Below are 27,773 nucleotides of genomic sequence, written 5' to 3' on the forward strand. Positions count from 1 at the left end.
AAACATAGGAATGATATATACCAAATCATAGTGCTATTTGCTAGGGTAAGAGGAAGGAGTGGGATGAAACAGGGAGAATATAGTGCTTCACTTGTAACCTGTAATATTTTATTTTCTCAAAAGTTGAGAGAGGCTGTAGGTGGAATATGAGACAAGTGTGGGAATGCAGTAAGATCTATCAAAACTGGGTCATGAATATACAGTAGTTGTTTATTGTAATCTGTGATTCTCTGTACAATTGAAATAGTTAATAATTTTTCATTGTTTTAAAATATAGTTCTTTGATTACTACCTAGATTGGTTGAGTATTTTATTAGGTTTCGGGGCATTAGTATATATTTATTTTACCTTTTAGATTTTCTGTGGTATATTTTGTTCATGTTTCCATAGAGATTCATTTTTTACTTGCTTTAAATTACCTTAATTTATTAAAGATAGTTTAAGGTATTTCATCTTAATCTACAATTTTGAATTTATTTATTTATTTATTTTTTGAGACAGAGTCTTGCTCTGTCGCCCAGGCTGGAGTGCAGTGGCACGATCTCAGCTCGCTGCAACCTCCGCCTCCCAGGTTCATGCCATTCTCCTGCCTCAGCCTCCCGAGTAGCTGGGACTACAGGCTCCTGCCACCACGCCTGGCTAATTTTTTGTGTGTGTTTTTAGTGGAGACGGGGTTTCACCGTGTTAGCCAGGATGGTCTCAATCTCCTGACCTCGTGATCCACCTGTCTCAGCCTCCCAAAGTGCTGGGATTACAGGCGTGAGCCACTGCACCCGGCCTGAATTCATTTTTTTGTATGATCTTACTTAGAAAGGGCCCCTCCAACCTGAGAATAGATAAGTGTTCACATATATATTCTTGGTTTTACTGTTTTAGCTTGTATATTTTAAATCTTAATCCATTTGTAATATGTTTTGGAATATAACATGGAATATTTAGAAATATCTTGCCCTCATGCCATTTATTAGATAATCTATCTTTTACCCGCTGTCTTGAAGTATCTTTATATAGTAAATTCTTAATTATACCAGAATATTGTTTTGTTCTGTTTTGTTGATCTTTCTGAGTATATCTTTCCGTTCATTTTATTCAATTAATAATACATGCAGATAAGCTCATCATATTTAAAGGATACAACAGAACACGGTGGTTCTCTGCCCTGCCTGTCCCCATCTTCTCATTCTTTGTGCTCCCCCTGCAGATGCAGCTGTTTTGCAATCAGCTGTGTCTGCTGTGGTTTATACATCTCTGTATTTCTCGGGAGTGTGTGGACACTGCTGCCATTCACTGATAAGTTTTAGATGTCCATGACTATTGTAATATAAGGACTTGGCTCTCTGAGTCATTTTAAAATACAGTTTGTGTTATTTCAATATTTAGAATCTGTGCCTCTGAAAAAGTTACAGCTGAGCATCATAATCGACAGTGCTTGTTAGCTTTTTGTTTTTCCTGGAGTCAGTAATTGCATTTTTCTTTTGGGACGGTTTTCCACAAAGTCAGTCACATTAGATAATTTAAAAGGTCCAGATTTTTTTATTGGCAACCTCCCTCCTGGAATGTTCCCTTCTCCAAGGTGTGGCTCTCAAGGCCTACCAACAACCTTGTGAATGGGGCTTGTTGACTTTTAGCTTTATGGATAGTGTGAATGGGATCTTTGTTCCATTCTAGTTTTTAACAGGTTTTGGTTGATATATTGGGAATGCATTGGTAATGAAATATAAGAAAATATGTTTATGTTAATGACCGTTAACATCTGTGATATATGTTGGTTTCCTTAACTTTTCTCCAAGTCATGTTTATAACTACTGTACTAGTGTTCACCAGTCAAACCAAGCACGAGGAGCTGGAGTTCCTCCTTCTAAGTCAAAAAAGGGGCAGACACCTGGAGGAGCTCAGTTTGTTGGCCTGGAATTATATAAACGACTTAAGGAATTTTTGAAGAATTACTTGACAAATCTTCTTAAGGTAAGATGTTTTATATATATACTGAGTATTCATAACAGGATATTAAAAAAAAGGACTGAAATAATGGTTCTAACTTGTTAAATCTTTCACTGTCATCTGTTACTGTTTTAGACACTAACGTAGGTGACAGTGTTTTGCTATTGCATAGTCTTTTACCTACTGTGAATATGAAATCACCATAAATTATATTCTGGGGTTTTGTTTTTTCGAGATGGAGATCTCACTATGTTGCCCAGGCTGGATTTTTGATCTTCTGGGCTCAAGTGATCCTTCCACTTTGGCCTCCTGAGTAGCTGAGACTCTGCAAATGCTCACCACCGTGCCCAGCTCATTCTGTTTTTTTAAAATTAAAAAGCTTTGATAACCTTTTAGCATAATAGTGCTTTCCTTAAATTACCAACCATTTTGGGTTTGGTTGTTAGAAATGATGAACTTTTTCATTTAAAGCAAATACGTATTCAAATTAATCTGCATTTTACTGTGAACCCAATGTGGTGTTCCCTATCAAGGTGTAGAAATAATTGTAAGGTTATTCAGTCTTGGAAACCATGTTTTTCAAATGTTATCTTGCTCTTTACACATGGTTGTGAAGTACTGTTTTTCTTTTCTTTTCCTTTTTTTTTTTTTTAAGACAGGGTCTTGTTCTGTCACCCAGGCTGGAGTGCAATAGTGCAGTCATAGGTCATTGCAGCCTCCAACTCCTGGGCTCAAACAATCCTCCCGCCTTAGCCTTCTGAGTAGCTAGGATTACTGGTATGTACCACCATACCCAGCTCCCAGCTAATTTTTAAATCTTTTGTAGAATCAGGGTCTCTTTATGTTGCCCAGGCTGGTCTCCAACTCCTGGGCTCAAGCAGTCCTCCACCTCCACTTCCCGAAGTGTTGGGATTACAGGTGTGAGCCACAGTGCCTAGCCATGATGTGTATTTCAAAACTGCTGTGAAATGGTGCTCGTGACTAGCATGAGTTTCACTGTGAATAACCATTTCCTTCTAGCATAGGTCCCTCCCACTCCAAGCCTTTGGTTGGGCAGTGGTGGAGTCTTTTCCCCTTTATCTCCCGCCTTTTTCTTCCTCGGTCTTCATCCTTTGTAGCAAAGGCAGTGTGACTCCCCTGTATCTAGCCACAAGGTGAGCAAGTGGGTCCTTCATCTGCTTCTACACTGTCACAGAGTGAAGACATCTATACTGTGAACCCAGGGAAATTTGCAGGAACTCTTCTGTGTATATATTTTAAATATTTTTTATTTACACAATGTGCAAAAATTTTTGCATGCTGCAAAATTGTTTTACCTAATTTATTTTTGCAAGCTAATTGAAAACTTTAAAACATCTTGCTAACAGACTGTATGTAGTTGGCTGGCCACAAGTTGTGACTAGTGTATTATTTTCATCTTCCCCAAATGGTGTTTCTAAGGCCTTGCTGAAGCCACTGTTCTTTTTATTCACAACACATCATAAAGTGAATGTTGTAATTAATTAATTATTCTTTAGTACTAAAGTAAGAAACAGTATATTGTGCTAAGTAAAAATGTTGATGACCATGCCATCAGTGATATTTTTGCATTTTAAAAAGGTGAAGTACCATCATCCAAAATAGCTTAGCTTTACATTTTAAAGTTCATTTCATATTGTTTAAATTTAAATGAACAAAATATTATTTGTATCAAGAGATGATCAGGTTTTTACATGGCTTGTTCGGTCACTCGTGTACCTTATACATGTGGAGTTTCCAGTCTGTTGTAGCCATTTAATTTTCATTGAAGACACTGAGGCTCAGAGAAGCCAGTGGGCTCGCCCCAGCCCTTCCTGCAGCCCTTCTGCCCCGACCTTCGTCTTTCATGCTTCTCTGCTGCACACACCTAAATGGCAGTGCTGCCATAAAGTGCCATTAATGTTTTTAAAGGGTAAGGCTTACTTTGTAGATGCCATTAATCCCTAAGAAAAAATTTCAAGTTAGTCTCCTTCAAATAAAAATTTGTGACTCAAGTTGTGGAAATCTGGATAAAAATAATTTTGGTAAATGCACATTTTCTTTTTGAGGGCTTGTTAAAGAAGAAATATTGTTATACTATTGTACTTACCTTATTTTTATAGATTACCACAAAAAAGTGTTTTTATGGTTTTTAAGTAAGTTTAAAGAAGGAAGAAGATGCATTTAAAAATTGAATAGTATTAGCCTCATTGTCTGAATTGCTAAATAGGACATGTTGATTTCTTTTTTTTGGGGGGAAGGGGGTCGGCAGAGTCTTGCTCTGTCGCCCAGGCTAGAGTGCAGTGGTGCGATCTTGGCTCACTGCAACCTCCGCCTCCTGGGTTCAAGCGAGTCCCCTGCCTCAGCCTCCCAAGTAGCTGGGACTACAGGCGTGTGCCACCACGCTCTGGCTAATTTTTGTATTTTTAGTAGAGAAAGGGTTTCACCATGTTGGCCAGGCTGGTCTTGAACTCCTGACCTCAAGTGATCTGCCCACCTCGGCCTCCCAAAGTGCTGAGATTACAGGTGTGAGCCACTGTACCCAGCCAATTTTTTTTAAAACAAATATCAAAAATACAGATGATTTTGAGGTACATTTCTTAATAAAAAGGAATTACCTGCATATCAAATGTTCAGGGTACTTTTTTGAGTGTGTTTGCATATTTAATACCATGTAAAATGTTCCAGTTTAATTTGAGATGAAAGAATTATTTTACTATATTCTTGTGAGTTTATATTTATTAGCATATTTTTGTATACAGAATAATTTAAAGAAGCCATCTAAAATCACATGTATGAATGTATTTTAATACAGTAGATGTTATTCACTTTTATTTTTAATTTATAATGTGACAAATTAGTCATCTTAAAGCTTTAGTTAACTTGTTTTTAGGATGGAGAAGATTTGATGGATGAGAGTGTACTGAAATTCTACACTCAACAATGGGAAGATTATCGATTTTCAAGCAAAGTGCTGAATGGAATTTGTGCCTACCTCAATAGACATTGGGTTCGCCGTGAATGTGACGAAGGACGAAAAGGAATATATGAAATCTATTCAGTAAGAGTTTTGTTTTAAAACGTTTTAAATTTGTTTTTGTTTTTTTTTAATGGCAAATTGTCTTTCAGTAAAAGAATCTAGGCAAATATTAAGCTTTTTTCAGAATAGTAAACTAATTTTCATTGTTTTATCAATAAATGTCCCTTAAATATTTTTTAGCAAGAAAGTAGAAGAATGGGTAAATTGGAGTTCTAAAATACAATTTGCCCATTTCTGCATTTGCTTTTTAAAAATTTCTTCTTTAATTACCTGACCCTACCATCACAGTTTGCCTGGAACTGCCTGAGTTTTCGCACTGAAAGTCCTGAGTCCTGGTAGTCCCAGGCAAATCAGGTACCATACCTGAGGGCGAGCCCTGAGGATTAGCCCTCCCATGCTTTAGAGTCTGGAAAACCCTGCCTCAGGGAGAGGACCCTGAATTAATTAATTACTAAATCACCCTCATTAATATATGTTTCTTCAGTCAATGAAAGGGGTTTTTTTTGTCCATTGGTTTTCAAAGTATGGTCCTGTATTAGTCCGTTTTCATACTGCTGATAAAGACCTACCTGAGACTGGGTAATTTATAAAGAAAAAGAAGTGTAATGGGCTCAACAGTTCCACGTGGCTGGGAAGGCCTCACAACCATGGCAGAAGGCACATCTTAGATGGCGGCAGGCAAGACAGAATGAGAGCCAAGCAAAAGCGGAAACCCCTTATAAAACCATCAGATCTCGTGAGACTATTCACTACTATGAGAACAGTATGGGGGAACCACCCCCATGATTCAGTTATCTCCCACTGGGTGCCTCCCGCAACATGTGGGAATTACGGGAGCTATAGTTGAAGATGAGATTTGGGTGGGGACATAGCCAAACCATATCAGGTCCCCAAACCTGCTCTGTCAGCATCACCTGGGGACTTGTTAGCAATGCACATTCTCAGGCCTCATCCTAGACTTAAAGAGAAACTCTGGAGATGGGGCCCAGCAATGTTTTACCAAGCTCTCCAGACAATTCTGATGCATGCTCCAGTTTGAGTACCAGTGTTCTAGAGCAATTAAGGGAGGACTCATAGGCTGCCAGATCAACACAGACAATGCCCTTTAAAACTAGTTTTGTTAAAATGTCAGATTCTACATAAAGGAGTTAATCACCATATCCAAGAATGTTGCTATAATAGCAGTACTTTGTAGCTTCACTTTTGACAAATTTAAAAGAAAAACAATGCTGGTTGCAGTGGTTCATGCTTGTAATCCTAGCATTTTGGGAGACCGAGGCAGGAGACCAGCCTGGGCAGCATAATGAGACCTACAAAAAAAATATCCAGGCATGGTGACGCATCTATAGTCCCAGCCACACATGAGGCTGAGGTGGGAGGATCACTTGAGCCCAGGAGGTGGAGGGTTCAGTGAGCCGTGGTCGTACCACTGGACTCTACCTTGAGTGACAGAGTGAGATCCTGTCTCAAGAAAAAAAGAAAAGCATAATGTATCCCGGATGCATGACAAGTTTTTATTGTCTGTATAGTTCCAGTTTCTATACCAAAATTGTTATTGCTTCATAATGATACTTTGCTATGTAGTTAATCCAGTTCTAACAAAACTTTCTAGGTTTAGTTGTTTGATTTGGGGTTTCGTGCTTCCCCTTTAACATTTTATTTATTTTTTTAACTGACAAAAATGTGTACACCATGCCTTTTTGAAATATGTGTATATTGTGGAATGGCTAATGGGATTTTTTCTTTTTCACATATAAATGCTTTCTTGAGACTCAAAAGTTGTTAGTGTAGGAATCAGGATGATCTTGGTTCATTTCCTTTTGGAAACCTGCTTGATCTAAATGTACCCTACAGTAACATCACAGACTCCTAAAAATCATTACGGTTTTTAAACTTTTCCTATACTGTTTTCAACAACAGTTAAAATATAAATAAAGAAGTTGAGCTGACAAATGTCTGTGCTTGGATACCTCTTGAAGTTGTTGACTCTAGAGAGTGGATTTCTGCTTTCGTCCTGATAGCAGATTTTGACCAACTTGTAATCTAGAAATTTTGATAAAGTAATTTGAGATTTAGATTATTTCCTATGACTTCAATCTTGGAAAAACATAGTAAAAGTATAGACATTTTGTACTTTTTTTTCTCCAGCTTGCATTGGTGACTTGGAGAGACTGTCTGTTCAGGCCACTGAATAAACAGGTACCTACTGGTGTGAGCGTGTGCGTGTTCCTTTTAAAATCCCTTCGCAATTTCGTTGCTTAGCTTTTGTCTCGTCACTCCTTCGGATTATCCCATCTTACACTGTTTAGTGGCTGTGAATGTTTAAGGGATATGTAGTAATATATATCATATTCTATAACCTGTGTAATATTTTTCTACATCCTTTCTAAAGGTAACAAATGCTGTTTTAAAGCTGATTGAAAAGGAAAGGAATGGTGAAACCATCAATACAAGATTGATTAGTGGAGTTGTACAGTCTTACGGTAAATAATTTCCCTTTAGTTTATTCAAAGTTTTCACATCAAATGGCAATTACAGCAATGCTCTAACAGATTTCATTTTTAAAATATTTTAATATTATAAAGGATATTGTTAGCATTTACAAAGGTACTTACATTTCTTTTGAAGTCAGTGTGACTTTATTTGTTTTTATCCATCATAAAAGCTGTTTGATCCGTGTGCCTTAAGGAAATTTTGATGAAATAGACATTTTAATTATTTTCTTTTCTGGTCTCATAGTGAATTACTGGATATGTTAGCGTGTGAGCTCAATGATAACCAGAAATCTATATCAGCTTGAAAAATTGAGATTGAGAAATTGATAAAGTAATACAATGTCTTAAAAACTTGGGTAGCATTGTATTTCTTTGCAAATTTAAAATTAGTTATTTTGATTGCTTTTGGAAATACAAAAGTTCTCTAAAGGAACTTCATAATTTTGAAGCATACCTGGCCATGGGTCAGAATTACTTGCTTTTTATACGTCTTGGATTTTTTTCCTTTTTTATTTTATTGAAAGAGTGTACTTTAATACTAGTGAGTAAGAGTTACTTATGTCCTGCCATTTCACATTTACCTTTTAAACATAACTTAAACTGAATGCTACACCTAAGTATATTCTGTGAAATATAACCAAAAAAATAGGGTAATTGAAATATAGCTCATATTCATTTCTAGTGGAATTGGGGCTGAATGAAGATGATGCATTTGCAAAGGGCCCTACGTTAACAGTGTATAAAGAATCCTTTGAATCTCAATTTTTGGCTGACACAGAGAGATTTTATACCAGAGAGAGTACTGAATTCTTGCAGCAGAACCCAGTTACTGAATATATGAAAAAGGTAAGCTTAAATATAGTATTTTAAGTAGACTTAAGTTAAAGTCATTGCTACTCAAGTGAGTTCTTTTTAGCATATACAGCATTCTTTACAAGTCATTTGTTGGGCATTGTTTTTCTAGAGTGTCTTTATCAGGTGCAAGTGTTTCTCTTAATTCTCCAAGGAGCTTCTATAAATTAATTTGGTAATCATGACTGAAAGTTCTCCTTGCTGTTCTAAGGATATAACCACAATAGCTACATGACTTTTTTTTAACTGTTTATTGTAGAATGTGGATTTATGTACAATGGGCATCACAGTTATGTCAATGAGAAAATTTTAAGAAACAAATATTTTCAGATTTGCAAACTTTAATTTTTTGCTTCTAAAATACCCCTAAGAATCTATTACATAGCTTTCATGATTATATTAGAGGAAGAGTTCTTCTGAAACTAGGATTTAAATTCTAATATGAGAGGACAGCTATCCTCCCGCTTCAGCCTCCAGAAGTAATGGGATTAGAGGCGTGAACCACCGCACTCAGCTAATTGTTTTATTTTTGCAGATAGGGTCTCGCTATTTTTGTAGAGATAGGTTGCCCAGGTTGGTCTCAAACTCTTGGGCTCAAGTGATCCTGCTACCTGGGCCTCCCAAAGTGCTGGGATTACAGATGTGAGTAACCATGGCCCACTGATAATAAAGATCTAGTAGAATTACTCTTTGTTCTCTTTCTTAGAAATATAGATATCCTGGCTGGGCGTGGTGGCTCACGCCTGTAATCCCAGCACTTTGGGAGGCCAAGGTGGGTGGATCACCTGAGGTCAGGAGTTTGAGACCAGCCTGACCAACATGGTGAAACCCCGTTTCTACTAAAAATACAAAAAAATTTATCTGGGCATGGTGGCACGTGCCTGTAATCCCAGCTATTCAGGAGGCTGAAGCAGGAGAATCACTTGAACCTGGGAGGCGGAGGTTGCAGTGAGCTGAGATTGTGCCACTGCCCTCCAGCCTGGGTGACAGAGTGAGACTCCGTCTCAAAAAAAAAAAAAGAAAAAGAAATGCAGATATCCTGGATTTAGACTCTAAGGAATGACCTGGGTCTGGAGTCAGCAAACTTATCTTGTAAAGGGCTGGAAAGGAAATACTTTAGGCTTTGTGAGCTATGTGATCTCTTTTGCAGCTGTTCAACTCTGCCATTATAGCACAAAGCAGCCAGTGGGATATGTACACAACTGAGTGTGGCCGGGTTCCAATAAAACTTTATTTACAGAAAAAGGCAGGCAGGCAGAATTTGGCCTACAGGCTACGGTTTGCTGACCCTTGACCTAGCCGTACTAGGACAGTGGTCCCCAACCCTTTTGGCATCACAGACGGTGGCTGGGGGAAGAAGGGGGATGGTTTTGGGACGAAACTGTTCCACCTCAGATCAAAGGAGCGTGCAACGTAGATCCCTCACATGTGTAGTTCACAATAGGGTTCGAGCTCCTATGAGAATCTAATGCCGCCCGTGATCTGACAGGAGGCGGAGCTCAGGTAGTAATGCTCACTCATCTGCTGGTCACCTCCTGTTGTGAGGCCCAGTTCCTAACAGGCCACAGACCCATACTGGCCCACAGCCAGCGATTGAGGATCCTTGTACTAGGAGATCTCCAGGAGTCTGGATCTTTCCAAGCCTGACACCTGCTTGCCCTTTATTCCCTGTTCACTTGGAGTATGAATGGACTGTGGAATCTCTTTTCCATATGTTGAGATAGAAAGTCAATTAAAAGCAACAGCTCTGCTCTGACCTCATAGAGAAAGTCCTATCCAGTTTGTTTGTGGTGACCTGAATGCATTTTCCTATAGGAGATAGTGGTTATAAATGGGCTTAGAAGTTTGAAGTTGAAAGTCCTTGACAAATCTCTGCTATCTCAAAGTCTAACAAAAATGGAACTGTTCAGGGTATTATACTTGGAATATTAATAGTTCCTTGTGTATAATGGTGGGCTAAATTGACTTTCGTATGCCGATCTGGAACCTAATCAGCTCACCCAGAGTTTCAAACAACTGCCTAACAAATGAACTTTTGAAACAGTCTGTTTTAAATGTTAACATTGCCTGTTATTTCATTGTTTAATATGACAGTGTTGTATTCCTAAACACTTCTCTTATTAAACTCTGCTGTATATGGTGATTCTTTTAAAACTATATACCCCAAAGACCTCTTATCCAGATGCACATCCACGACAGTGGTGTGAGCCTATTCTTTTTATGGGTTTATTAGAGAATTGTGGTCATCTCCTTTGTCCACACTGATGAAGCAGTAGTGCTCTAGGGCAAGGAAACCGGTGTTCTAGGGCAGAGCTACTGAAGCACTCCCAGAACAGGTAAATCTGTTTTTAAAACCAGGCCTAGGCCGGGCGCGGTGGCTCACGCCTGTAATCCCAGCACTTTGGGAGGCCTAGGTGGGCAGATTTCCTGAGGTCGGGAGTTCGAGACCAGCCTGGCCAGCATGGTGAAACCCTCTCTCTAATAAAAATACAAAAATTAGCCAAGTGTGGTGGCAGACACCTGTTATCCCAGCTACTTGAGAAGCTGAGGCAGGAGAATCACTTGAACCCGGGAGGCGGAGGTTGCGGTGAGCCAAGATTGTGCCATTGCACTCCAGCCTGGGCAACAGAGTGAGACTCTGTCTCAAAAAAAAAAAAAAATGAATAAAAATAAAACCAGGCCTGACACCAAAGACAGTTGAGGAGCAAGAATTTCCAATGGCCTCGATGTTTTCAATCCAGCATGAGCCCTGCCTTCAAGGAAGCAGTGTTCTTCCTACATCCCGGTTCCCATAGAGGGGATTCATTTCTAGAGAAGTTAAAGGTTTGGCCCAAATCCACTTGGATCACACCAAACACAACTTCCATCATATTCTGAAAGATGATAATGCAGAGAGTCTAGAAGCATAAAATTGGAATTTGACCATGTAATTCTGCTCTCATCCTATAGCCTTGCATCTCAAACTGAGCTATGAGTCTATTTTCAAATCCCCACCCCACCATTTATTAGGAGGATGACCTTGATGCTTCTGTTCCTCAAATTCCTTATCTGTAAAATGTGAATAATAATAGGTAATAGTGAGGATTAAGTGAGCTTTAGTATTTACAAATTTTAACATGAGGTATTTATTTGTTAAAAGGTGCTTAGAATGGTGTGTGGCAAAGAGCAAGGCTAATGTATTTGGTATTACAAATATACATCCCACAAAACCTCCAGTGTATGCCCGGGAGGGTGCAAAACCGCAGGAGAAAGGGTGGCAGATCTTACTCAATAACTTAGGGAGCAATTACGTTTACATTACAACAAACCTTCTATCAGGAAATAGAATAACAACGAGATAAAACATGACCCTTCAGGAAACACTCTGCAAATTCTAGCCAGTTGAGAGCAGTTCAAATTCCCTGGGTCTGTGTTCACTTTTCTCTATTAGGAGTGTTTTACAGGAAACATCTAAGAATATTTGGCTTGTCTTTCCAAGGATGGCTTTGAAGAGTGAACCATGTTAGTGTTTCTAAAAGATTTGACTGTCTCATGCGATTGAGACTGATCTGAGCTACAGAAACTCTGTATGACTACTCTAGGTTTCTAATGTCATTTTTTAAAAACTTTAAAAATATACCATACTTCATTAATTTGCTTGTCTTTTTTGGTTTTTATTTTCCTTTTGTTTTTACTGAGAACCAATCCTAGTGAATTAATAAAGACCATCTTTAATTGCATACTTTTATTTAGTCATTTGAATTTGACCTTGGTGTTCTAATACAACAGTCTGCCAAGTACAGTGATGATCAGGAGCCTATTTGACTTGGAATCAATAGAGAACCTAAATGGCTGTCCTTTCTGAAACCTGATGACAATACCTACGACCTTGGTTTCCTTGCCAATATATAAAATAAGCTAGTGTTGAGGCCCCTCGGCCATGAATGTTTCTGTAATCACCTAGGTACCTGTTCACTCTTCTGCCCCTCAGTCCCTGCAGGAAGGGTCTGTAGACTAAGAGGTGGAGAGCTGTGCCTCTCAGAGGATGAATCAGGGATGGCATCAAAGCCTAATCTTTCATCTCGGAAGGGGTAAAACTGTGTTTTGCTGCCTGAGATGATTATGTTCTTCCAAGAAAGAGTTATAACTTAAAACAGAAAAAGTGGTGCTGTTTGGTTTGCATGTTCTATATTCCACCAGCTTTAGATTCCTGAGTTATCAGTCTTAGTGGAACATTAGATATAAAGCAGCATTTATTGTTTTATAATCAGAAAAACAAAATTACACATTAACTGTAGACTTTTTGGAAAATACAAATAACATAAACCTACAAGCCTGGGGCACTGTTGCTGATTATATAAACCACATTGGAATCATGGTATAGGTTTTTTGTAACTTGTGCACTAATGATTTGTTATTAGTAGTTGGTGTTTATTTTAGTGGGTAATGATAGTTCATTAACTGAACATGTAATAACTACCTCTTATTGGAAATGTATTAACTTCAAGGTTTTTTCTATTCATTTATGAGTTGTCTTTTCTTCCTTGTGTTTTTATTTGGTTGTACTCACTGCTTTGCTGGAGATCATTATGTATTAAGAATATTGACCTTTTGATACATACTACAGATATTTTCCAAGTTTATTTTTCACATTTAGCTATTTAGAATGTGTAATAAGGTTCTGACTTACGTGGTTTAAACAATTGTCCCATTATTATTAGTTCTTGATAGTACAAGTCCCACCTAATCATTTTTTCATTTTATATTTTCTTGGCTCTTGAGTATTGATTCATTACCAGTTGAATTTTTCCAGATTTCTCCAAAATTATACCAAATTTGAAAATCTGGTCAAGGCACGGTAGCTGGACAGCCTATAATCCCAGAACTTTGGGAAGCCGAGGCAGGAGAATTGCTTGAAGCCAGGAGTTTGAGACCAGCCTGAGCAACATAGTGAGACCTTGTCTCTAGAAAAAATTAAAAAGTTAGCCGGGTGTGTAGCTGGTGTAGTCCCAGCTACACAGGAGGCTGAGGCAGGAGGATCACTTGAGCCCAGGAGTTTGAGGCTGCAGTGAGCTATGATTGTGCCACTGCACTTCAGCCTGGGAGACAGAGCCAAGATCCTGTCTCTGAAAAAATTATATTTAAAACAAAAATCATTTTGGAGAGTATTGGCATTTTTATAATTCAAAATATAATTCTCTTTATTCAGATCACCTGAATAATTTATTGAAATTTCTTCCTTGCTTTGATAATTTAGTAGTTTCTCTCTAAATTTTTGAAAAGTCTGATTTCTGATGATGATTTCCATGTAATCACTTCAGGGCTTATATTTGTGTGACTCTTGGCTTCAAGTAGTTTTTAATCTAAAGTACCACATCTTAGTATCTGCACAGAAGATGCATTCATTTCTTAGAGTGGCAGAGACATTACCTCAAAAAGATAAAATACCATTCTCTGAGGGATCAAAATGATGTAAAGACATGTTAACTGGTAATAATGATGATGTTGTTAGGGCACTTAAAAAGAGAGTTTGAAATGGAAATATGTATTACAGAGAAAATGGCAGACATCAGTGGCTGTTTAAATATGGTTGTTATTTACCATAAAATCAAAGAACTTTTTCCTTTTTGTTTCTGTTTTTTGAGAAACGGAGTCTTGCTCTGTTGCCCAGGCTGAAATGCAGTGGCACGATCATAGCTCACTATATCCTTTAACTCCTAGGCTCAAGCCATCCTCCCGCCTCAGCCTCCTGAGTAGCTAGGAAGGACTACAGGCGTGTGCCACACCTGGATAATTTTTTTTTTTTAGAGACAGGGTCGCACTTTGTTGCCCAGGCTGGTCTCAAAATCCTGGCCTCGAGCAATCCTCCTGCCTCAGCCACCCAAAGTGCTGGGATTACAGGCATGAGCCATCATGCTCAGCCCTCCCTTATTTTCTTAATCATATTTTATTAGAGCTGGCATGTGAATTTAATTTGCCATTATTAAGTTTCCTTTAATTTACATATTAAAGAATTGTGACAGTTCTTTACCAATGAATCAAAACCATTCACTTGAATTAATTTTCTCCAGGCAGAGGCTCGTCTGCTTGAGGAACAACGAAGAGTTCAGGTTTACCTTCATGAAAGCACACAAGATGAATTAGCAAGGAAATGTGAACAAGTCCTCATTGAAAAACACTTGGAAATTTTCCACACAGAATTTCAGAATTTATTGGATGCTGACAAAAATGAAGGTGAGCCACAAGACTCATAAAATGTAGGTATTTATTATTATCTGAAGTTTTGATATTGCTTTTGATTCTAGACTCTCGAGTCAATGGCATTACTTGCCCATGTCAGTCAGTTTTAAAAAGATGCATGTGTTTGTACATCGTTATGTGCCGATTTCAGACTTCTGCAGAGCATTTTGGTTTGACTTAGGGGGAGGAGTATATTTAGAATATGACTTGCTCCATACACTTTAGCATTAAATGATGCTACCCTAAGTTTTTTCTTGACTGTTCTTCCTTTGAAAATTCTCTGAGATGAGGAGACTGTCATCTTATATTTCCCTTAGCCACTCCCATGTTTTACTGGGGCATGTTAGGAGCTCAATAAAAGATTGAAGTTTGGATTTTTCTTCTGTCGTCCTCATAAAGTAACCATATGCTATATGTCTTAAATGAATTTGGGAGACCTTTTCTCAACTCATTTGTTTTTATAATTGAGATAGAAATCCATATTCTCCTTAAATATATTCATTATTTTTAAACAAATATTTGAGTGCCTATTATGTGTCAGGCATAAATACTATTTCAATCTTGAGAATTTTAGGAAGCATTAGAGTTGTTTCTGATAATTTTTTTTTTTTTGCTTAGTCTTATGTTAGTGGTTTCTCATAGTAAGGGGGAAAATAAATTTACAATAGTAAATTTATAGTAAATAGTAACAATTTCATTGTTACTTTTAGCAAAATATACCAAATAGAGAATGTTTGGTTATAATTAAATGCTATTGATTATTAAAGTCTAAAAACATGGTTATCTTTTGCAGAGTATTTTTCATCTCAGTATAAATACATAATTAGTAGAATGGATATGCAGAATTTGTTTCAGTGCATAAAAGGGGTTTCTTCCTCTTTCAGATTTGGGACGCATGTATAATCTTGTATCTAGAATCCAGGATGGCCTAGGAGAATTGAAAAAACTGTTGGAGACACACATTCATAATCAGGGTCTTGCAGCCATTGAAAAGTGTGGAGAAGCTGCTTTAAATGTAAGTAAGATTTCATTGAAAATCAGTCAGGCTGATTATTTCCACATGTGAACTGCAAGCATGTGTTATGCATCTCTACTTCCAAATCTAAGTGGTAACATTTTCATTAGAACTCTGAGAACCATGTTTTGGCTTTTTGAAGTAGATAGTTCACAAACATCTTTGTTTAGTAAATACCTCCGAAGTTTTTCCCTCGCACTTTTTAGGCGTTAATAATGTTATTTTTTTTTTCCTTTTATGCCTTCTCACTGTTAAATTCCTTGCACTCACTAGGAGAAGTTGCTTCCCTAGAAACAAAAGGCTCCTGGAAGCTGTTACTGTGCCACTCACAGTCCACAGGTTGTGCCTTACAGGAACTTTGATCTGGATAGTAGCCTCTGGCTGAAGACCACAGGGCTGTACTCGAGAGGCCCTGCAGTTTATAGCATTTCTATACACCCCTCATCTTCCCCAGGGCTACATAGAATATTCCTGCTAGGTCATCTGTAATTCAGGTGATAATTTCACATTGGAAATAATTGCGTTTTTAAGACACAAATGAGTTGCCTCCAGTTTTACTCCTATTGTGAACTTCAGTTGTAACTGGGAGAACAATAGAGAAGAAAAGCTTTTTTTTTTTTTTTTTTTTTTTTTTGAGAAAGCGTCTTAGCTCTCTTGCCCAGGCTGGATTGCAGTGGTGCCATCTCGGCTCACTGCAACCTCCGCTTCCTGGGTTCAAGTGATTCTCCTGCCTCAGCCTCCCAAGTAGCTGGGATTACAGCCGCCCGCCACCATTCTCAGCTAATTTTTGTATTTTTAGTAGAGACGAGGTTTCGCCATGTTGGCCAGGCTGATCTCGAACTCCGGACCTCAGGTGATTCGCCAGCCTTGGCCTCCCAAAGTGCTGGGATTACAGGCGTGAGTCGTCATGCCCGGCCGAGAAGAAAAGTTTCTAAAACACATTGGTTCTTACATCTGAATACAGAAAGCTTCTCTTGTTTTGACTTTATTGTGCTTAATGATTAATTATTTTTGATAGCATTATCAAAAATAGTATTTTTTTAATCCTTATTTTTCTGTTATCTTTTGAAGGCTTCTTTTCCATGTTTAATTTTGGGAGTTGCTGCTGGCACTCAGCCACCTCTATGAATTATTAAAGGGTTGAGTATAAAACTTTCCTTTAGGTTTTTAAAACAATTTTATGCTCACGAGATGGGAGGAAACTGGCTTAGCCGTGGATTTTGTGAAAAAGATCTCTAGGTTTTAGTAAAAACTTAAGTATGGAGTCCTCAGTGTTGGCACATACAGTGTCTTTAGCGTGTGGTGATTACAGAGCCTGGCCAGGCTGCCTGCACTCAGATCTCAGCTCCACCATTGACAGCTATCTCACCCTTGGCGAGTTACTTCTGTCTCTGTCATTTTATTTTATTTTATTTTTTTTAATAGAATGATAATGCCTATCCCATAGGATATTTGTGAATAAACAATACATGTAAAGTGCTTAAATCAGGGCACATAATTGCTCAGCAGTGATGACTGCTGCACGTTCTTATGAGTACACACAATTTTTTTTAATTTAAAAAACTCATTTCAGAATTACCCTTCAGTTTTTATGACTTTATTTCCAAGCTAAATGTTTCTTTAAAGAGCCTGATTCACACATACACACACACATACACACACACACACACACACACTCACACACACACACAACGCTCGCCCCCCTGTGATTCAGAAGGGGTCAGTTCAGTGAAGACATTTTTTCAGTAATATAAGGTGCCTTCACAGTTGTTGATTCAAAACTCAATTTACCTATATGGGCAGCAGAGCCAAGTAAATGACTTGACTTTCCTTGAAATGAGTTAAGTGGGAAGTCTGTTATTTCATCAGATAGATTAATGAAGCAGTTTTTGTTTTTTTCATGTAAATTGCTATATACTAGGTATGAGATTGGCCTTAGGGAACTTGTGTTCTATGTGAATATAGTTAGATTTAAAATAAACATGATAGCTGGGTGTAGTGGTGTGTACCTATAGTCCCAGCTACTCAGAAGCCTGAGGCAGGAGGGTCACTTTAGCCCAGGGGTTCGGGACCAGCTAGGGCAATGTAGAGAGACCCTGTCTCCTTTTTCAGTTTTATAGGAAAGATGGGATGTTAATTCTAATGTTCATCTTTTCCAAACCAAAGTAAGGTTCTAAATTGGAGAAATAATCAACTATGATTCTCATGTTCCATTGTTTTCTTTCTTGGATACAATCAGCTGCCTGATATTTTGGGCACTGAATAAGTGCTGCCCGATTGACTTTGTCAATGAGTCTTGAATCTGACATTTACCTAACTCGATCAGTTAAAGCAAAAGTATACTTTCTATGTAAAATAATTTCTCTATTTGAGGAAGCTTCATCCGTCAGCAATGACAGCACCAATAAACTGTCTTTACCAGCAGTTACATTTTACGAGAAATCAAGCTTTTAAACAATGCTCGTGTTACTTAAATCTAAGCCACTGATTAACCTGAATTTAAGAACCAAAACAAGATTTTCTCCCATGAAGAACAGTTATAGCTCAGTAAACCCACATTGCATGTGCCTTCACTCGCAAAAGTCAAATACTAGTTTTTTTTAGTAAGTTACTGATTCTATTTATTATTACATAAGAGCTGTTTCTACATTGAACTCATGAAACTCCCTGAATTTTTTAATTGTTGTGCTTATGAAGTAAAATGTTCGGGAAAGCAAATACTTTTCCAATTTTCTGCAAAAGGAGTGTTTCCTAAAATCCGGTTTTATTCTTATTTGTAAACTTGTGGTTGGCTCCTTCTGTTGGAATGCTGTCTGACTGGTGCGTAGGTTCCTCGTGCCCTTCCTTGCTCTGAGCTCACACTTGCCACCTCCATTCGCCATCTCTGTGAAAGCCCACAGAAATGAAGCTCAGGGGGAGTGTGGGTGCCCGGGCCATAGCCTGGCACACAGTAGGTGCTTGATTACTTATTGTAAGAAAGAAACACAGCTGCTAAAAAACAAATACTTTAAAATAGGTTTTAGTTTTTATCATTTATGTGGTAAACGTAAAAGACACATTGTAACCCAAACCATAATTATTTTCAAAAACCCACTGATTATGAAAAATCAGGAGAAAAAAAGTAAAAGTTAGAATTATTGTACATGATTTTAAGTGGGATTTAATTACCTTGAGAACACAGTTTTTAAAGTTTAAAAATTTTTGCCTAATTAAGTTGAATCATAGTGTACGAGAATCATTTATAATTAGCATATTAAATGCCATAGAAGGCACTACCTAAGTGATTTTTTTTAAGTGCAAAAAAGTGTAATATCAGTCCTGTGTCTTTCTCTGGACTAGAACACTATATATGTTACACTGAAGCTGTTCTTGATGAAATAAACTCCTTTGAGAGGCCAAAAAAAAGTTTTTTATCTGGCTAATCCTTTTATACCACTAATTTGGTTAGAAAACCAGCTTTACTGCTAATATCTGGCCTAGACTGAAATTCTTAGAGGTTTCCAATTTATCATGTAAGTCAAATGTTTTTTGTGTTCGATGTTTTAGAACCTACTTATGAATTTTTCTTAAGGCATTTTTTTCCCCTAGTTAAAACCAATTTAAAAATTAAAGGCTATTTCTGGAAAACTGGCTCAAGGGGAATTTCCCTCATGGCATCTCCCTCTCGCTGCCTAAAAGCTGGCAGCCCTCAGTGAAGTGAAACTGAAGAGAGAGCCCTCTAAACCTGGGAGTGGGGAGGGGACTGTCCGTCAGGATTCTGCTGTTTGGAAGCGTTCTCTCCAGCCTTCAGAGAGCCTCATGATCAAGGGCGTTTGTGCTCAACTGATATGTGAGGTGATCAATTAGCCTATTGCACTGGGGCGCCAGGAGGACTTTGGGAACCTTGCACACAAATATTCAAGGATGGGATTTAAAACTGGTTTCGAGCTGAGCAAGGGATAGGAGAAATGGCTTGTTTAATAGGCAAGTGACCGCATGCATGATTGCTGGCCCAGGAACAGGTTGGGAATGTATCAAAAAATAATCTATATTAAAATATAGAAGGCGATGGCCCTCATCCACTTAGTGAGGCTTGAAGGGGAGCATCTTGAAAGCAGAGACCATTCCTTCACATGGTCATTTTAAAAAGAATTGAATGCCCACTGTGTGTGCCTGGCCCTGTGCTAGACTCTTAATTTTTCTTAGTTGACCAAAGCAACTACAAACAGTCCCCTGCTTAGAATGGCTCACCTTAATGATTTTTTTGACTTTAAAATGGCATGAAAACAATAGGCATTTAAGATACTTTCAGTAAACTCATCGTACATGGAAAATACTGTCACACATTCAGGTCCGGGCGCAGTGGCTCACACCTGTAATCCCAGAACTTTGGGAGGCCAAGGCAGGCAGATCACCTGAGGTCAAGAGTTCAAGACCAGCCTGGCCAACATGGCGAAACCCCGTCTCTACTAAAAATACAAAAATTAGCCGGGCGTGGTGGCAGGCACCTGTAATCCCAGCTACTCCAGAGGCTGAGGCAGGAGAATCACTTGAACCTGGGAGTCAGAGGTTGCAGTGAGCCAAGATCTCGCCACTGCACTCCAGCCTGGGCGACAGAGCGAGACTCCGTCTCAAAAAAAAAAAAAAAAACCCACACATTCAGTTTATGATGGGTTTATTGAAACATAATCCCAAATTGAGGAGTATTTTTAGCTGCATGATGTGGTTGGTGTTTCAACTCAAAGGGCAAACAAATTTTGCAGATCAAACTGAAATCGTTGTTTCATTTCTTCAGCAAGCATTTAGGGCATTCCTGTAGCAGACATGATGTCAAGAATTCTGAATTAGAATGCCTTGCCTTTGTCCTTGTCACATCTCCGTGACCTCATCTGCCTAGTTTAGTGCCTACATTGCAGGTTCATCTGAAACTCACCTCTTCTCCATTCCTTAGCACAGAGGTGGCAGCTGTGTAGCATGAGTCACCCTGCCCTCATGCTTTGTTCATCATAAGCATTAGTAATCTAATAGGGTATAATTTCCTGCAGGGTCTGGATGTAGCCTCAGAATCCTCCTCAAAGCAGTAAGCAGCCTGCCTGTCTCGGTAGCAAGCTCTCTCCTCCTCTGTCTTCGGGGATGAGTCAGTGGAGCATGGGACTTCATCCTCCCTTGGCTCTTACTGTTTTCTGTGCATTTTCTCTCCAGTCCCAAGGCTACCATCTTAATCTGGGCTTCATCTATCACTTCACCTCCCAAATGGCCCCACACCTCTCCCATTCCTATTCATCCCTCATAATAATTAGCAGTTTCATCTTTCAGAAATATCACTTAATACATTTATAATTTTACTCTGTGTTCTTTTCATCCTTTGTTTTAAACAAAGCAGATAAAGCCCTTCCTTGTGATAATATAAATCATAATATTATACTAAATCAAATCCTCTAATTAGCCCACATTTTCATGAACCCCGTCTTCCAGTGAAACTATTATAATATCATTCCCCTACCCCAAAACTCCGGCTAATGTCTCTACTTATAACACAGTCATCCTTACCTTCTGCTTGTCTTAGTCCTGCTTTTAAGGCCAGCTCAAATCCTCCCTTCTAGAAAGAGCTGACCTTAACTCTTCTATCCTAAGCCCTATTTGTAAAACTCTCATTACAAGTGTACATGTGTTTATAACTTCCTGTGCTTCCTGTCACCGCACCACAGGTTGTACAACCCTTGAGAGCAAAGCTCACGCCTCATTATAGTTTTATGCTCTGTGGTTTCGGGCCTAGCCTCTCACCCAGCAAGGATCTGTGGATGATAATGGTGAAGGCCATCTGCTGCAGGGCTGCCGTCTCGGCTGCACGACTCTTGACCCCACTGCATGTGTCATCTCAGCTGGAACTCACCATTGCGTAGATTTGCCTCACTCTGCTTTCCTAGTTTTTCTGTCTTCTCTTCTTAGACATAGTCCTTCTTTTTTCTACCTGTGAAATACCTATTTATCTCTCAAAACCCAGCTCAAAAGTTTTCTCAATCACCTTGGAATGGTAGCGTCTCCCCCTTGAAATAGTGGCACATTGGACTGTTTATGTGACACGTGCACTGCTTTATGCTTTAGATGTCCCTGTGACTGTCCCTCTGTTGTAGCAGAGATGGCTCTATCCAGTTTTGTGTCCTCAGAGCTTATTACGACACCTTATCCAGAATAGGTTTCAGTATACTTACATGTTAGTTATACTTCCCATTGCTCCGAAAAGGACTCGGGGCTGCTTACACAATACGTGAAATAAAATAGGATAAATTAAATAAATCGGAGAATAGCAAAATAAGGATATGAAACACAAAATAGAGCTTAATGTAATTCTCAAAGTGTGTGCAATGCAGTCCGTTACTCTTGTTAGAGGTAGGTCATGATTTGCCTCGAAATCGTTGTAGTTAGTACAGAGAGCTTGCCACTAAAGACAGCCAGCGCCATGGGGTACAATCAGCTAGTAACTCAGAAGAATGATTTTTCTTGGTGGTCAGAGCTGAGGATACTTTCTCCAGTGGCTCATCCTAAAAAGCATGGTAGTGCCGTGGACAGCATCATCAGCAATACACTTAACAAGGAAATAGGATGTCAAGTCCTTGGGTAGTTTGATAGTTTTCCATGACACCAGCTTATAGCATAATGCCAAAATAAAGTTCAGGAGAAGGGTCAAATAATGCAGACTTGTAAGTTCTTGTTAATTAATGCTTGACTATACAATTGATTCCATTTTGAATGTTTAACAGACAATTGCTCAGCAGTCTGGATGTTACTGTATTCCCCCACAAAGACAGTTTTATAAATGAACATAAATCAGGCTATAAGAGAATATCTCCTTACTCTTGGTCTTCAGGGCAGAAGTAGCAACAAAAAAGCACAAGTCCTCTTTGAAACCATATCTTGATTTAGTGTCCTCAGCCTAACAGGTATTGCAGTGTGGCCCAACAGAGATGGGTCTGTTAGATACTTCAACACCCGGCAGGGCTGCTGGGTCTAACATTGGAGTGTTGGGCTGCAGACACTGACTGGGGAGAAGTGTTGTGAGCTTTATTTGCAGTTCTGAGAGAAATGCTGTGTTGAAACAGGAGAAATTTTCAGAAGCTGCTCTCAGTAGCTGGCTCCAGGATTGGGGTGATGGTATAATACTTATAAAAGGCAGCACGTCAGATAGAGAATTTGATAGGCAGAAATTAGGTAGCTCTGGCAAGTTATTTTTCAATGGAAGACTAAGGGGTAGATCCTAGTACCTTAGCAGAAAAAGTTCTGTGATTTGGATTGGGAAGTTGAGTTAGAAATAATTATAAAAGCCCAGTCACGTGTGAACTTAGACCAGTGAACAGACGAATGTACTACCAGCTACTTCTGGTAGATTTGAGTTTGGGTTTAGTTTAGACATCCAAGATCCCCTTTCTCTTCTGTAGTTAAGTGCATGATTAAACAACTGAGTCTTGATGCAAACATTCTCTGGATGGTAAGAAAAGAACATTGTCCAGTCATTAATAAAATTAGCTACAGAACCTTATATTTGGAGTGTAACCCAGCTTGGTTTGTTCAAAGGAGATAGGATACACTTTGATAAAATTGGCTTACACACACAGGAAGAGGGTCAGATGAGAAACTCATAGTCTCTTAGAGCCATAGCTATTCCTTAAAGCTGGCTAATGGGTTTATGGGGCTTGATTTTACTATTCTTTTCTCATTTTGAATATATTGAAATTTTTCTATATTAAAACATTTTTTAAGAAACAAAAGAAATGTTCAGGTTTTAATTAAGTGGTTGTTGGAAAGGAGAAAGAGTGTCTTCAGGACAAAAGGAAGCACGGTTTTGTACAGTAAGTCAAACATTTAATTACACAAAAAACTGATATATGCTGATAATATACATTGATTCAGATAGCATGTAGCTAAATTTGTGAATTATAGGTGCATAACTTCAGAGAAACAAGGATGGTTGGGATTTATTTTGTCTTGCCATGAGACGAAGAGAATAATCATTTTCCCTAAAAGAAAATGTACACAGTTGTCATTTTGGAGTCTACATAACCAGGCTTTTTTTTTTTTTTTTTTTTTTTGAGATGGAGTCTCACTCTTTCACCCAGGCTGGAATGCAATGGCGCAGTCTCGGCTCACTGCAACCTCCGCCTCCCAGGTTCAAACAATTCTCCTGCCTCAGCCTCCTGAGTAGATGGGATTATAGGCATGTGCCACCACACCTGGCTAATTTTTGTATTTTTAGTAGAGATGGGGTTTCACCATGTTGGCCAGGCAGGTCTCGAACTCCTGGCCTCAGGTGATCCACCCGCCTCAGCCTCCCAAAGTGCTGGGATTACAGGTGTGATCCACCACACCCTGCCCAGGCTGTCATTTTTATATCCAACATACACCCTTCTTTCTCTTAATTGTAGGGAAGACTTTAATCATTTCACAAGTAAATCCACTATGGATGCACGTCCCTACCCAAATTTGACTTTATACCCACATCCACTAAACTGTAGTTTAAATAAGTACTGAAGTAACCCTTGATTGGTTCAAGGCCAATTAGAGATGCTGCCCATGAACTTCTCTTTCCTGTCCATCCTCACTGAGTCAGGCAGCCCTACTACTCATCTTCCTGTACACTACTTCTGTTTCTGAACTAACTTAATTATTCCTTTCTGAAACATCATTCTACCTGGGGAATCTTTTCATTCTCTTCAGAGAAGTCAGTCTTTCCTGGCAAGTCTTAGTTCTGCTTTCAAAGTTTAACATTTTCGTCTCTAAACATTCAGCCCCTAAATCTAGTCCACTTACAGCCTCCACATTTACAGAGTACATTCCGAAAGGCTGAAAACAAGGACTTCAGCCTCACCTTGAACTAAAGGAAAATGTAGGTGTCAGCCAGGACTAGGGGAACAACCAGGGGGCCTAACAAAGGCCAGAATCAAAATGAAACCCACACAGTTATGGCGCTGGGATCAGGAATGTGTAGATAGTAGATCAGAATCCAAAGGTGACAATGAGATTAAAGATTTAAAAATTATGGTCTGAGGTGCAGAGCCATGATTCCAAGATAGATATTAATGATTGAAGCAAAAAGTAGCAGCAGGTAGGCCGGTTAAAATAATGAAGAAAGGTTGGGCATGGTGGCTCACGCCTGTAATCCCAGCACTTTGAGAGGTTGAGGCGGGCGAATTTGAGAAGAAATTCTGCTGTTGTTGGATGAAGTAGTCCATAGATGTCAACCAGTGGTTTATTATTAATCATGTGAGTCCTGGGGAACCCAAAGGAACTCCTTCTTCAAACAAATGTTTTAGCTAAGTCTGCATGTGTTGGAGAGTTCTCCAAATTAACTCTTATGCAGTATATGATGTGTAGTAAAGGGAAGACTTAAAATATGCTCATTCCAATCCTACATGTATATGACTGAAATCCAGGAGCAACTGCAGCAACATTTTTTAATTTAGACCAATAGAGGCTTTGGGGAAGGAGCATTTTCTTGCTGGGATTGTTTAACATTGCCAGGACATCACCATGAAAATAATGAAGGTCAGGCATGGTGGGTGATGCCTGTAATCCCAGCATTTTGGGAGGCTGAGTCGGGTGGATCACCTGAGGTCAGGAGTTTGAGACCAGCCTGGCCAACATGGTGAAATCCTGTCTCTACTAAAGATAAAATTAGCTGGGTGTCATGGCATGCACCTGTAATCTCAGCTACTTGGGAGGCTGAGGCAGAAGAGTCGCTTGAATCAGGGAGGCAGAGGTTGTAGTGAGCTGAGATCATGCCACTGCATTCCAGCCAGGGTGACAGAACAAGACCGTGTCTCAAAAAAAAAAAAAAAAGAAGAAGAAGAAGAAGAAGAATGAGAAAAGAGAGCACTTACTAAATTGTTAGTGTTTTTGTCTCAGTATTTTAAACTTTAAACCACGCTCCATCTGAAGAACTGTTGGTTTCTGCTTATTGAAAGAGGTTAGATGATACAGTAGAAAAGGCCTATTAAGAAAATGCAAGATTATTTCTAAATGATTTTTGAGGTCTAACATTCATGTCCCCCTTTTTTTTTGCCTATTAATATCAAAATTAATGTTTTCCCCTGGGCACGCACAGACTGGCAGTGGTGGGCACCTCAGAACCATGCTGGGTGGTGGGGACACCATTGAGCACCTTCCCAGATAATGATCCAAGTGCATGGTCTGCACACATATACTCTCTGTGGTTTGTTTGTTTGTTTTTTTTCTGAAGCCTTTGCTTCTCTATGTTTTGCATGGAGATAATGTTACTTGAAGACCAAGTGCTGATGCTAATGGGAAGAATGACACTGCCCCCAAAGAACTGCATGTTTTTTTGTTGTTGCTGTTACTTAATGGGGCCTCATTTCTCTCCCCTTTTTAAGGAAAAATTATCTAGAGGTAAGACTGTGGACAGTGTCAAGCTAGGTCCTGGTGTCCTGAGGTTGATCTGTTGTTGTCGACTGCCTGTCCTCAGGGAACTCTCCTAAAGCTCTTGTAATTGATCTGCTCTCTTTAGCCCTGGCTGGATGAAAGATGTGGAGGCTGAATGTACCCTCAGAGGTAGTGTAGGCAAGAGCAGCTTTCCACAGACTGTCAGATCTGTCCCCTCAGCCTGGAGAGCACCAGTTTATGTACATGAAATGGTGAAGGATGCTCCCTTCAAGCTGTAGCACCCCATTATTCCTCTTTAGCAATATTTTTGAATGGTGCTGGGTTACTAGGAAGTGTTTGAGTGTTAAAGTATCACTTAGCACCACAACTTATCCCCAGAAATTGTGTGTAAATATATACCAACTCTCCATGAGATGATGGCCCTCACACCTCTTTGTATGCCATACTCGGTTTACCTTTTTAAGAAAGAGTAAGATAAAAAGTTATGTGAGACTCTTAACGTGTATTTTCTCTTCTTGAAATTGGCCGTTAGAATTATCCTTTTAGTGGAAATGTATGGAATAAAAGGTCGTAATTCAGTTATGATTATCACTATGTTCCTGGTTTAGCCATTTAGGAGATTAGTTGATGAATGCCACTGCACTAGGTACTTAGAAGTACGGCAGTGGTAGCAGGCAGACAGGGTCCCAGTGGGCAACACTGAGATGTGCCCAGCAAGGAATTGGCAGGTGTGATTAGTATTGGGATGGGGTTTGGGTAGTCTAACAGGGCAGCCTCGGCCTATCTTGGAAATTCAGAGAAAGCATCCCTGAAAAAAGTGTTTGAGATGGAGAAAAGAGTTAGAGCTAGCTAGGCATAGGGGGATCCCAGACAGAACAAAGCCCCTCAGTGGGCATACACACAGCCCATTCTAAGAACGAAGAAGCCAGGTGTGACCTGAGGTAGAAGGTAAGCGTGAAGGCAGCATGGGCTGGCCAGACCAGGGAAGACCTTGAAAGCTGTGTTGATGATATTGGCTTAATCCTAAGGGTGCAAGAGGAAACCAGCAGAGAGTGATACAGTCATGAAATCAACGGGATATATGTGCTTGCTGCCATGTAGAACGTGGGTGAAAAGGAAGAAGAGTTGTTACAAGTTGTGATGGTTAATATTGAGTGTCAACTTGATTGGATTGAAGGATGTAAAGTATTGATCCTGGGTGTGTCTGTGAGGGTGTTGCCAAAGGAGATTAACATTTGAGTCAGTGGGCTGGGAAAGCAGACCCACCCTCAATCTGGTGGGCACCATCTAATTAGCTGCCAGCAAATATAAGGCAGGCAGAAAAACATGAAAAGGCGAGACTGGCCTGGCCTCCCAGCCTACATCTTTCTCCTATGCTGGATGCTTCCTGCCCTCGAACATCAGATTCCAGGTTCTTCAGTTTTGGGACTTGGACTGGCTCTCCTTGCTCCTCGGGCTTGCAGACAGCCTATTGTAGGACCTTGTGATTGTGTAAGTTAATACTTAATAAACTCCCGTATATATATATATGTCTCCTATTAGTTCTGTCCCTCTAGGGAACCTTGACTAACACACAAGTATACCAGTTAGGTTAGTTAGGTTTGTTGTCGTGGTTCAGATAGTGATAGTGGCCCACTGGAGACTGGGCTGGTCATCGGGGGAACGGAGAGAAGAATGATGCAGAAACGCTGGCTTTGTAACGGACAGGTTTCGTGTTTCGACATTGTTAAAACTGGATGATGAGTACATGGGGTAAGTTTTACTACTCTTCCTAATTATGAATATATTTCAATTTTTTCCACAATAAAACGTTGAAAAGAAATGGACGGGTTGTATGGAT

The 27,773-nt window shown here is 39.3% G+C and overlaps 1 protein-coding gene across 4 annotated transcripts in view; it reads left to right on the forward strand.

Moving 5' to 3' along the window:
* The window catches only part of CUL1 (cullin 1), a 102,067-nt gene that overhangs the window by 53,584 nt on the left and 20,710 nt on the right, over nt 1–27,773 (forward strand). For all 4 annotated transcript variants that reach the window (XM_063667939.1, XM_054495800.2, XM_054495798.2 and 1 more), the window contains exons 3-9: nt 1,791–1,965; nt 4,832–4,999; nt 7,127–7,177; nt 7,371–7,461; nt 8,156–8,319; nt 14,376–14,538; nt 15,429–15,559. In XM_063667939.1, the coding sequence (XP_063524009.1) occupies nt 1,791–1,965; nt 4,832–4,999; nt 7,127–7,177; nt 7,371–7,461; nt 8,156–8,319; nt 14,376–14,538; nt 15,429–15,559 (943 nt within the window). The remainder of the gene's footprint in view (nt 1–1,790; nt 1,966–4,831; nt 5,000–7,126; nt 7,178–7,370; nt 7,462–8,155; nt 8,320–14,375; nt 14,539–15,428; nt 15,560–27,773) is intronic.

Source organism: Pongo pygmaeus, chromosome 6 (assembly GCF_028885625.2).
Source record: "Pongo pygmaeus isolate AG05252 chromosome 6, NHGRI_mPonPyg2-v2.0_pri, whole genome shotgun sequence".
NCBI lineage: Eukaryota > Metazoa > Chordata > Mammalia > Primates > Hominidae > Pongo > Pongo pygmaeus.